At 40.4% G+C, this 12,471-nt stretch overlaps 1 protein-coding gene across 1 annotated transcript; it reads right to left on the bottom strand.

Annotated features, from left to right (window-relative positions):
- Positions 1 to 597: 597 nt before the first annotated feature.
- Positions 598 to 1,083, bottom strand: LOC138902416 (uncharacterized). Its single transcript, XM_070190281.1, has one exon. It carries the CDS (start codon positions 1,081 to 1,083, stop codon positions 598 to 600), a length of 486 nt encoding a protein of 161 aa, XP_070046382.1.
- Positions 1,084 to 12,471: the final 11,388 nt, after the last annotated feature.

Here is a 12,471-nt window from a genome sequence, read left to right as displayed (position 1 = left end):
AACTACGAATGACCTCACATTTTGCATAGAAGTCCCAAATGACTAAACAGGACTATACCAACTCCCGGAATCATAATCCTAGCCCGATATCAATAAAATCAACCCTTCGTCAAACCTCTCAACCTTCAACTTTCCAACTTTCGCCAAAAAATACCTTAAGTCCAAAATTACCATAAAAAGCTATTAGAACCCTCGAAACTCTATTCCAGAGTCGTCTACACACAAGTCAAACTCCAGTCAACTCTTTCAACTTAAGCTTCTAACCTTGGGATTAAGTGTCCCAATTCACTTCAAAAATTTCTCGAAACTAATCCAACCACCCGGGAAACTCACATAACCACAAATGAACATAGAAGAGGCAATAAATAGGGGAACGGGGTTATAATATATAAAACGACCGATCTGATCATTATATTCTCCCCCTCTTAAAATAAACGTTCCTCCTTGAATGAGTATAGATATATACCTAAAGTGCCAAAAAGTTGAGGATAACGGCTACGCATATCATGATCGGTCTCCCAAGTTGCCGCCTTGACCTCTCCATTGAACCTTCACTGACGCAATGTTCTTTGACCATAACTTCCAAACCTGCATGTCCTATATAGCCACCGACTCCTCAACATATGTCAAATCCTTGTCCACTTGGATTGAGCTAAAATCAAATACATGAGAAGGATCACTAAAATACTTTCGGAGCATGGAAACATGGAATACCGGGTGAACTGTCGATATGCTGGGTGGAAATGCAAATCTGAAAGCCACTTCACCAACTCTATCAAGGATCTCAAAGAGACTAATATACCTAGGGATCAACTTTCCTTTCTTCTGAAATCTCATCACACCCTTCATGGGTGAAACTCTGAGCAAAACCCTCTCTCCCACCATAAATGCTACATCACAAGCCCTTCGTTCAACATAACTCTTCTGCCTAGACTGTGTTGTACGAAACCGATCCTGAATCAACTTGACTTTCTCTAAGGCATCCCGAACCAAATCAGTGCCCAACAACCTATCCTCCCCTAGCTCAAAGCAACCAACTAGAGAATGACACTTCCTCCCATATAAGGCATTATAAGGAGCCATCTGAATACTCGATTGGGAGCTGTTGTTATAGGAGAACTCTGCAAGTGGTAAGAACTGGTCCCATGAACCCCTGAAATCTATAACACAACCACGTAGCATATCCTCCAAGATCTAAATGGTGCGTTCGGACTGCCCGTCCATCTGGGGGTAAAATGCGTTGCTCAGCTTGACTTGTGTGCCTAACTCACGCTGCACATCTCACCATAAATGCGATGTGAAATGTGTGCCTTGATCTGTGATAATAGACACTAGACATCGGTACACCATGCAGACAAAAAATCTAACGGATATAGATCTAAGGCAACTACTCTGAAGAGTAGGTTGTCATAATCGAAATGAAGTGTGTAGACTTGGTCAGTCTATCCACATAACCCATACTGAGTCAAATTTCTTCAAGGTCCATGGGAGTCCCACAATGAAATCCATAGTGAGACTATAACGACCCAACCGATTGTTTTGAGCATTTATGATCCTTTCAACTATTTGAAGTCTTGAATAATTTCTTACGAGGTATTATGACTTGTGTGAATTGTTGGTTTTGATTTTAAGGTATTTCGGAGCTAGCTTGGAAGCTTAAGTTGAAATAGTTGACCGGATATTGACTTATATGTAAATGACCTTTGAATTTAATTCTGATGATTCCAATAGCTCAGTATGGTAATTTTGGCATTAGTAGTGTATCCGAAAAATTATTTGGAGGTCCGTAGTGGAATTAGGCTTGAAATGCCGAAAGTTGAATTTTGGGAAGTTTGACCGGGGGGTTGACTTTTTGATATCGGGGTCGGAATCTGATTCTGAAAATTAGAATAACTCTGTTATGGTATTTATGACTTGTGTGCATAATTTGAGATCAATCGGACGTGATTTGATAGGTTCCGGAGTCGTTTGTAGAAATTAGAAATTTCAAAGTTCATTAGACTTGAATTGGGGTGTAATTCATGGTTTTAGCATTGTTTAAGGTGATTTGAGGAGTCTACTAAGTCCGTATGATCTTTTAGGACTTGTTGGTATATTTTGTTGAGGTCCCGAAGGGCTCAGGTGAGTTTCGGATGGTTAACGGGTTGGATTTTGGACTTGGAACTCTGCTGGAATATTTTTGATGCACCATCGGGTTTCCTTCATCGCGTTCGCGAATGGAGTCTCGCATTCGCGAAGAGGAACTGAGAGGCTGGCAATATTTGCTCTTCGCATTCGCGAAGAGAAGAACGCATTCGTGAAGGGTGGACTGGGTGTGCATCGCGAACGCGAGAGGTGTTACGTGTTCGCGAAGAGGAGAGGAAGCAGCTGAGGACCCCAGGCAATTGGTCTACACGTTCGCGTAGGGGGGTGTCGCGTTCGCGTACTGAGGGGGAATGAAGCATCGCGTTCGGGATGGGTTGAACACGTTCGCATAGAAGGCATTGAGGCAGAGACATTTTGTGCTTCGCGAACGCGAGGGTGATGTCGCATTCGCGAAGGAGGAATTTGGACGGGAGCTATTTTGTGCTTCGCGAACGCGAGGCACTGACCACGTTCGCAAAGAAGAAAAGCCTGGGTAGTGAGTTTAAGTTCTGCATTTTTTGACGATTTGGAGCTCGAATTGATGCGATATTTGGGTGATTTTAAGAGGAAACAATGGGGTAAGAGTTATTAACTTAATATTGGTTAAATTACCTGAATCCATGGTTGTTTTTATCATTTAATTGGTGAATTGAGTTGGGAAAATTTGAAAACCCTCTTGGTTTAAATTGAAGCATTGAGGGTTGAGTTGGGGTCGGATTTTGGTAAAATTGGTATGGTTGAATGGGCTTCCGAATTTTGCAACTTTTGTCGAGTTTCGAGACGTGGGCCCCACGGGCGATTTTTGAGCTAATTTTTGGATTTTTATGGAAAATTATTATTTTTTATGGAATTAATTCCATTGAATTTTATTGATTGAAACGAATTATTTATGGCTAGATTCGAGGCGTTTGGAGACCGATCCAAGAGGCAAGGGAATATCAGAGTAAAGCATTTCACGTCTTGAGGTAAGTAACAATTATAAATCTGGTCCTGAGGGTATTAAACCCCGGATTTTGGTATCATATGATTATTTTAGAGGTGACGTACATGCTAGGTGATGGGCGTGTGGGCGTGCACCGAGGGGATCGTGACTTGGTCCGTCCCGGGAAACTATAAAGTTGAATAATTTATTGTTAGCTATATGCTCTCTATGTGTTGATAAAATTTGACTGTAAATCATGTTAAAATTCATGCTTAGGCTATGTGATAGTAGTGTTGGGACCCACAGAGGTCGCGTACTTGTTGAATTGCATGCTAAATGCTATATGTACTCAGTCTCAGTTTTTACTTGCACATTTTATATTAGTCTCTGTTATTATTATTGATACATCATATTATTATTGTTTGAGCTGATTTCATGATTATTGAGAGCCCGTGAGACTGGAGAGATTTATGACTAAGTGAGACCGAGGGCCTGATTGTGAGGTATTGATACTATAGCACGTGAGTTGTCCGTGCATCACGTGAGTTGGACGTGCAGATCCTTATATTATACTATAGCACGCGAGTTGGCCATGCAGATCCTTATATTATACTATAGCATGTGAATTAGCCGTGCAGCATGTGAGTTGGCTGTGCGGATCTATATTATATTATGCCACGTGAGTTGGCCGTGCGGATCCAGATATTTATATTATGCCCCGTGAGTTGTCCGTGCAGCACGCGAGTTATCCGTGCAGATTATAGCGCTTGGGTTGTAGGAGCCCTTCCGGAGTCTGTACACCCATAGTGAGTGCAGGTACCCATTGAGAGAGTGATGAGGGCTGGGAGCCCAGGGAGTGATGAGGGCTAGGAGCCCAGTGAGTAATTGTTGTCCTAAGAGGTTGTACTTGATTTTCATTTGTTGTTGCACTTAGTTGCTATCTGTCATTGTTGTGAAATCTTTGAAAGATTGTTGATATACGGATTACATGAACAGGAACTGTATAAAAATTGATTTGACATTAATCTACCAGATTTGATAGCATGTCTATTCTTTGCTGGAATTACTCGAAATGAACCATAATTGTGTAGCTCGTTACTATCTTCAGTTCCTTATTTATTATTGTTACTTGTTGAGTTGGTTGTACTCATACTACACCCTGCACTTCGTGTGCAAATCCAGGTGTTTCCGTTTATAGCAAGTGTTGATCCTTTCGCGCAGTTGATTTTCAGCAGATTTTGAGGTAGATGTAGTGTTCCGTAGAACTTGTCTCTCCTTCTCTATCTCTTTGTTCACTGTATTTGTTCTCAGACTATATTTTTCAGAATTGTATTCATATTAGATGCTCAAGTACTCAGTGACACCAGGTTTTAGGGAGTGTTTGTATTGTATTTAAATATTATATTTTTAATCTTAAAGAGAAGTTTTGGTTTATTGAGATTATCGGCTTGCCTAGTATCGAGATAGGCGCCATCATAACAGGTTGGGATTTTGGGTCGTGACAAGTTTGTATCAGAGCTTTAGGTGACATAGGTCTCACGAGTCATGAGCAGGTTTAGTAGAGTCTTGTGGATCGGTACAGAGACGTCTGTATTTATCTTCGAGAGGCTTCCGAACCCTTAGGAACAATTTTCCCTTCTTGTATTCTATCGTGCGGAATTGATTCAGCTTGAAATATAACTCCTTGAATTCCTTCCACACATTCGTATGCGCACATGAGCGCTCGGTATCAGTTGTTCATTGCCGACTTGTGATTCTATGAACGAGGTTCAAGATGTGTATTCTGTGTTTTGGTGATAGGCCAGTCCGAAGGACTTGAGGCCAGGTTTAGACCACAGCTTAGGCTGGGTAGCTTCAGTTGTAACCTGTACATTTGGACTCATATGTCTGGTAATGTCCATATGAGTGGAATTTGTGACTCGATGAGAGGTATAACGGCTTTGTGATGAGTATGATGTAACTGCGGGGTGTGTTAAGATGATTTGAATGTGACGATAAGTGATTCCTTGAAATGTAAAAGAAGGGCATTGGGTGCTTTATTTTCGTTTTGATGTGACGTACAATCTCGAGTGTGAATGTTTTGAAACATTTTTCACGTTGTTAAATTTTTGGGCAAATTAATTCTTATGTTTTGTCAATGAATTTGGACTCAAGAAGAGTAAGTGATTATGTATTAATTGTGGTTGCGAATGGGTATTTCTGATGATGATGGCTCGAGAAACATAATCTTCGAAGAGACTTAGAGTCGGTAACATTCTGTTGGTTCTAGTACGACAGAGATGCATTTTGAGTTGATGCAGCAATTGGGCAGCAAAGTATGAGGGAAGACTTGACGGGAAGCATTTTACGGTGGTTGAAATTTGGAGTTTGAGAAGTTGCTTAAAGGAAATGGTTAACCGAAGGAAGAGTGGCGGATTAGCTTATGGATTATGTGGTAGGGTAGTCGCGCGCCTTGAGAAAGAGTAAAACGGTTTGGAATTGCGATAGAATGTGATTTGGCCTACAGACTGTATTTGGAGTGATGGTTACTGTACAGAGAAAGATTGAATATGGCAGAAATGAGTTTGTTTGAAATGAAGAGGGATGTGAAGATTTGATTATCATTTCAGGTGCAATATGACTTGAGTTTAGAAGGTATTGTTAAACTTTCAGTAGATGTCAAAAGGGAAATTGCCGACTTATACAAATGGTGGGCGAGCATGAGCTCAGGAGAATTTACTGATTGCATGGTCGTTGCACCCAGTGCAGTGTCATTGAGAGATGTGGGTAAAGAATTCCACATATGGGTTATCTCTTGTGAGCAGTTACAAGTGGCGTGATGTTGATGAAGCTTCTGCGAGGAATATTACTTGCTACCTGGTAAGAGGTCGAGTGTGTGACTGTGGCTGGCGATTCAGAATATTCATGAAAAGCTTAACAAAAGACTTCGTGAAATTTGGCCGGTTAACGGTGCAAGATCTTGGTAATTGAGAAGGAGAAATCCTTACGGGTTCTAATTGTATATAATAGCAGCTTAAGGCTAAGTGGGGGAGCCTGTTATTGACAATTCAATTCATGGTTATATGTTAAAATGTTAGTTGGTCTGAGGTATACTTGGGGATCAGTGATGACTTGTAGAGGTGGAGTTCGAGAATGACTCGAGTAAGAAAATTTCCTGAATACGGGATATAATGCACTTACGAAAATATGAAAATTTTGGAATGATTAAGTTGTTATTTTGAAGGATGTAGTGCATACGAAGTATGAATTTGATTGATCGTGTTAAGACAGGGTTACTTATTTGAGTGTTGATTGTTCTAAAGGAGCACATGTCTTTTGGCCCGTTTGGGGCGGAGTAAATTAGATTTGAGTAGAATGGATGATTCTCAAGAAGGTTCTAATGGATTCAAAATGTATTGGGAAATTGAAAATTTTTTGAATTTGTATATCACTAAAAACAGTTACTTACATTGGATGGTATGGGGACGTGCGGTAATTCTATTTGACTATGGTTTCTATATTTTCAGTATAAGAAAGGAAAGAGGAACAATTTTAAATTCGCATAAGGTATTTTCAGAGTGAATGTTACGGTTGGGGTATTTATGAAGGTGCTTAAGAAGAATACAGTAGCTTATGGGCCTTAGGGCGATGTGGTTTTATGTTAGGATGTCTTGTAGTGGGCTTGGGTAAGGATAGTAGTGTTTTGACAAGGAGAAATGTCAACCTGAGGGTGATTTAGAAGAAACTCCGAGAAAATAGGACAAATAGGTAACATGATGGTTCAGTATGGTAATGGTATGCTCGGTTCTTTTGGTTCATATGATGATGTGGTGCTTTACGGGTGTTTGGTGGCAATACTCTTGGATTTGGCAACTTGTGTGGCTTGGTGGATTTAGAGGGATTCAGTTCTGATAGCTTGGTTATGTGCAAATAGATTTCAAAGTGTTCTTAATGGTTTCTACCATGGATTGAACTAAATATATTCTACCGGTGTAGGGAACGTGTTGTGTATTAAGAATTCCTCCTGGAAAGAAGCCATATAAAGGTTACTGAATGACCGGGTATGTAATTTGCTGGTTACCCAAAGTTGATAATGAGATTCTCGTGCTTGTCACATGATGACATGATAGATGTGGTGTGTGGCGCGGGATTAAGATTTATATGTTCAAGGTGGCAGCTCATTCTTGAAAGGAAGATCACGAATTTTGGACAGAATGGTCAATTTCAGATAATTAGATGAATGTTATAACTGCTCGGTAATCCTTGAGAAGGGTGCGCATTACAAAAGGCGCATTGTGTTTTGACTTACGGATGTTCATTGGTATTGCAGTACTCACCTAGTTGATAGACTGCTGATATTCAAATTATTGCTATGTGGCATGGAAGAATTATGAAAGTATTCCTTATGGGAAGATCCTGAATGGAAGATGTGTTAGTCATTCTAGTGCTGGAGTTGGGATCAGTTATGGTGATTCATGTGTTTGATGAATTTGAAGACTGGGAGTTCTCATAAGTATATTGTTTCGGGTTGCGGCCTGTTTGAGATGAGTATTTTATTTTAACTTAGTGGAGTCACTAGTTGCGTTAATTATTTGTTATAGCTACGCACTATAAGTGTGCATATATGTGAGGTTGGAACCCATGTGCGGGCATTAGAGCAAGTATTCATATTCGAAAGAATGCTTAAGCTATTATATGCCTAGAGTCGAATGTTAAGCGTAAAGTTATAACGTTTTCCGTATTCGTACCTTTGTTGAGAACTATCTGGACTATACTTGAGGTTACAAAAAAAAAGATGATTTCCTAAATAAACGGGGTAGTTACTAATTCTGCGTAAAATTGCCGATTTGAAGTGTGATAGCAAACTATGCACATGCTTGCACTATGGCGTGCTATTTATTCCAGTCCAGGAGCATGAGAATATTATTTTATTATCATATACAAGTGTACTTATTTAAATTCTCATTTATAATATGCTGGTACTGGAGGCATGTGACTATGCTGGACGATTCATATTATTGGTACGTGAGTTGTCCGTGCCGTGTGTGGGAATTTTATTTCTATGATAATTTATCTGATTCATTAATTTCCATCCTCTATAATTGTGCCCATGCGCCTACAGTTATTCTCTTCACAAAATTTGAGGAGTTGGTTGTAACATTATGGTTGTGGTGGTGCTTGTTGAAGTTGCAATATGATTCTCTTCTTTGAGACATCTCCCATATTTGGGTACACGGATTGTCCAGTTGTGGCTTGAGTTATATTGATATGGCCTGTCCGTGGGATGGTTTTGTTTAATAAAATAAGGACATTGGACCTAGAATGGGTACTATCAGACTTGATTATGGTATATTCGGGAAGATAATATTGAAAGTCAGCTTAGGAGAGGATTGTGGTTTTGGTGGGAGCGAGAGAGCTCCATGGCTAATTGATCTGATGAGTGGTTATGAGTTTTTGATTGTTTCTTTCATCATTGGCAGTGTACGAATGTTTCAAAATGAAGTTCTATTAAATGCGGGGTTTTATACTAGTACTTGGTTGGTTTGAAGTAATTACTATGGAGCTACGAGGGGGCAAGCTGTGTAATATGCTAGGTGATTATATCCGTGATTATAGTTATATCTCGATGTAACTTGTTCAGACTCATGCAATTTGTAAATGTGAGATTCGTGTCTTGAAAAGAAATTCTGAAGGTTGGGAATTGAATTCGAAGGTTTTTGTGCTAAGGTTAAATTAAAGATTTTCAGTTGTATTGTGTTGCCAGGCCTATGTGTAATAGGGTGGCGTGGGATCACCCCCCGGGTATGTGCGTGGTAAGGTGAAATAGAGATTCGAAGGTTAAGAACAACTCTTGGCACGTTCGAGGACGAACGTATGTTTAAGTGGGGGAGATTGTAACGACCCGACCGGTCGTTTTGAGCATTTACGCTCCTTTCAACTATTTGAAGTCTTGAATAATTTCCTACGAGGTATTATGACTTATGTGAATTGTTGGTTTTGGTTTTAAGGTATTTCGGAGCTAGCTTGGAAGCTTAAGTTGAAATAGTTGACCGGATATTGACTTATGTGTAAACGACCTCGGAATTTAATTCTGAAGATTCCAATAGCTCCGTATGGTAATTTTGGACTTAAGAGTGTGTCCGAAAAATTATTTGGATATCCGTAGTAGAATTATGCTTGAAGTGCCGAAAGTTAAATTTTGGGAAGTTTGACCCGGGGTTGACTTTCTGATATCGGGGCCGGAATCCGATTCTAAAAATTGGAATACTTCTGTTATGTCATTCATGACTTGTGTTCAAAATTTGAGGTCAATCGAACGTAATTTGATAGGTTCCGGAGTCGTTTGTAGAAATAAGAAATTTCAAAGTTCATTAGGCTTGAATATGGGTGTAATTCATGGTTTTAGAATTGTTTGAGGTGATTTGAGGATTCAACTAAGACCGTATGATATTTTAGGACTTGTTGGTATATTTAGTCAAGGTCCCGAGGGGCTCGGGTGAGTTTCGGATGGTTAACAGTTTGATTTTGGACATGGAACTCTGCTGGAATTTTTCTGATGCACCATCTGGTTTCCTTTATCGCATTCGCGAATGTAGACTCGCATTCGCAAAGAGGAACTGAGAGGCTGGCATTATTTGCAACGCGTTCGCGAAGGGTGGACTGGGTGTGCATCGCAAACGCGAGAGGTGTTACGCATTCGCGAAGAGGAGAGGAAGCAGCTGAGGACCCCAGGGAATTAGTCTACGCGTTCGCGTAGGGGGTGTCGCGTTCGCGTAGTGAAGGGGAATGAAGCATCGCGCTCGCGATGGGTTGAATGAAGCATCGCGTTCGCGAAGGCATTAAGGCAGAGGCATTTTGTGCTTCGCGAACGCGAGGGTGATGTCGAGTTTGCGAAGGAGGAATTTGGACGGGAGCTATTTTGTGCTTCGCGAACGCGAGGCACTGACCGCGTTCGCGAAGAAGAAAAGCCTGGGCAGTGAGTTTAAGTTCTGAAAATGGGACTTCAGTTTTTGACGATTTGGAGCTCTAATTGATGCAATATTTGGGTGATTTTCAGAGGAAACAACAGGGTAAGTGTTCTTAACTCAATATTGATTCCCATTTTCAGTTTTTGACGATTTGGAGCTCTAATTGAGGCAATATTTGGGTGATTTTCAGAGAAAACAACGGGGTAAGTGTTCTTAACTCAATATTGATTAAATTACCCGAATCCATGGTTGTTTTTATCATTTAATTGGTAATTGAGTTGGGAAAATTTGAAAACCCTCTTGGTTTAAATTGAAGATTTAAGGGTCGAGTTGGAGTCGGATTTTGGTAAAACTTATGTGGTTAGACTCGTGGTTGAATGGGGTTCCGGATTTTGTAACTTTTGTCAAGTTCCGAGATGTGGGCCCCACAGGCAATTTTTGAGATAATTTTCGGATTTTTATGGAAAATTATTATTTTCTTATGGAATTAATTCCAATGAATTTTATTGACTGAAACAAATTATTTATGGCTAGATTCGAGGCGTTTGGAGACCAATTCACGAGGCAAGGGCATATTAGAGTAAAGAATTTCACGGTTTGAGGTAAGTAACAGTTATAAATCTGATCCTGAGGGTATTACACCCCGAATTTTGATATCATGTGATTATTTTAGAGCTAACTCACATGCTAGGTGACGGGCGTGTGGGCGTTCACCGAGGGGATCGTGACTTGGTCCATCCCGAAAAACTGTAAAGTTGAATAATTTGGTGTTAGCTATATGCTCTCTATGTGTTGATAATATTTGACAGTAAATCATGTTAGAAATCATGCTTATGCTATGTGATAGTATCGTTGGGACCCAAAGAGGTCGCGTACTTGTTGAATTTCCTACTAAATGCTATATGTACTCAGTCTCGGTTTTTACTTGCACATTTTATCTCAGTCTCTGTTATTATTATTGACACATCATATCATTGTTGTTTGGGTTGATTTCATGATTATTGAGAGTCTGAGAGACTGGAGAGATTTATGACTGAGTGAGGCCGAGGGCATGATTGTGAGATATTTATACTATAGCACGTGAGTTATCCATGCAGCACGTGAGTTGGCCGTGCAGATCCTTATATTATACTACAGCACGTGAGTTGGCCGTGCGGATCCTTATATTATACTATCGCACATGAGTTGGTCGTACATCATGTTAGTTCGCCGTGCGGATCCTTATATTATACTATGGAACGTATGTTGGCCGTGGATCACGTGAGTTGGCCGTGCGGATCCAGATATTTATATTATGCCACGTGAGTTGTCCGTGCAGCACGTGAGTTGTCCGTGCAGATTATAGCACTTGGGCTGTAGGAGCCCCTCTGGAGTCTGTACACCCCCAGTGAGCGCGGGTACCCATTGAGAGAGTGATGAGGGATGGGATCCCAGGGAGTGATGTGGGCTTAGAGCCCAGGGAGTGATGAGGGCTGGGAGCCTAGTGAGTGATTGTTGTCCTAAGTGGTTGTACTTAATTTCAAATTATTGTTGCACTTAGTTGCTATCTGTTATTGTGGTGAAATCTCTAAAAGATTGTTGATATACGGATTACATGAACAGGAACTATATAAAAATTGATTTGACATTAATCTGCCAGATTTGATAGCATGTCTATTCTTTGCTGGAATTACTCGAAATGAACCATAATTGTGTAGCTTGTTACTATCTTCAGTTTCTTATTTATTATTGTTACTTGCTGAGTTGGTTGTACTCATACTTCACCCTGCACTTCGTGTGCAGATCCAGGTATTCCCGGGTATAGCGGGTGTTGATCCTTTCGCGCGATTGATTTTCAGGAGATTTTGAAGTAGCTGCCGTGTTCCGCAGACCTTGTCTCTCCTTCTCTATCTCTTTGTTCATTGTATTTGGTCTCAGACTATTATATACTATATTTTCCAGACTTGTATTCATATTAGATGCTCATGTACTCACTGACACTAGGTTTTGGGGAGTGTTTGTATTGTATTTGAATATTATATTTTCAACCTTAAAGAGAAGTTTTGGTTTATTGAGATTATCGGCTTTTCTATTATCGAGATAGGCGCCATCATAACAGGTTGGGATTTTAGGTCGTGACAGATACGCTCCCACTTCTACTCTGGAATCTCAAGTCTCTAAAGCAGAACGCCCGTGCTTTGATGCTCGTACTTCACCTGCTAACAGTTCAAACACCTAACCACATACTCCATTATATCTTTCTTCATTCTTCTCCACCAGTAGTGCTTCCTCAAATCCTGATATATCTTAGCGGCACCCGAATGAATGGAATACCACAAACAGTGGGCCTTCTACAAAATCAACTCACGCAACCCATCCACATTGGGCACACAAATACAGCCTTGCATCCGCAACACCCCTAATTTCCAATAAAAACATCCTTGGCATCATCGTGCTGCATAGTGTCCTTAAGGACAATCAAATGAGGATCGTCATACC

This window comes from Nicotiana tomentosiformis, chromosome 12 (assembly GCF_000390325.3).
Source record: "Nicotiana tomentosiformis chromosome 12, ASM39032v3, whole genome shotgun sequence".
NCBI classification, from domain to species: domain Eukaryota; kingdom Viridiplantae; phylum Streptophyta; class Magnoliopsida; order Solanales; family Solanaceae; genus Nicotiana; species Nicotiana tomentosiformis.
The sequence above is the reverse complement of the archived record's forward strand: the minus strand, read 5'-3'. Positions and strand labels throughout refer to the sequence as shown.

What these genes read in the sequence shown, in the direction of transcription:
- LOC138902416 (XM_070190281.1), bottom strand. Translation starts at nt 1,083, where the DNA reads ATGGCTCCTTATAATGCCTTATATGGGAGGAAGTGTCATTCTCTAGTT.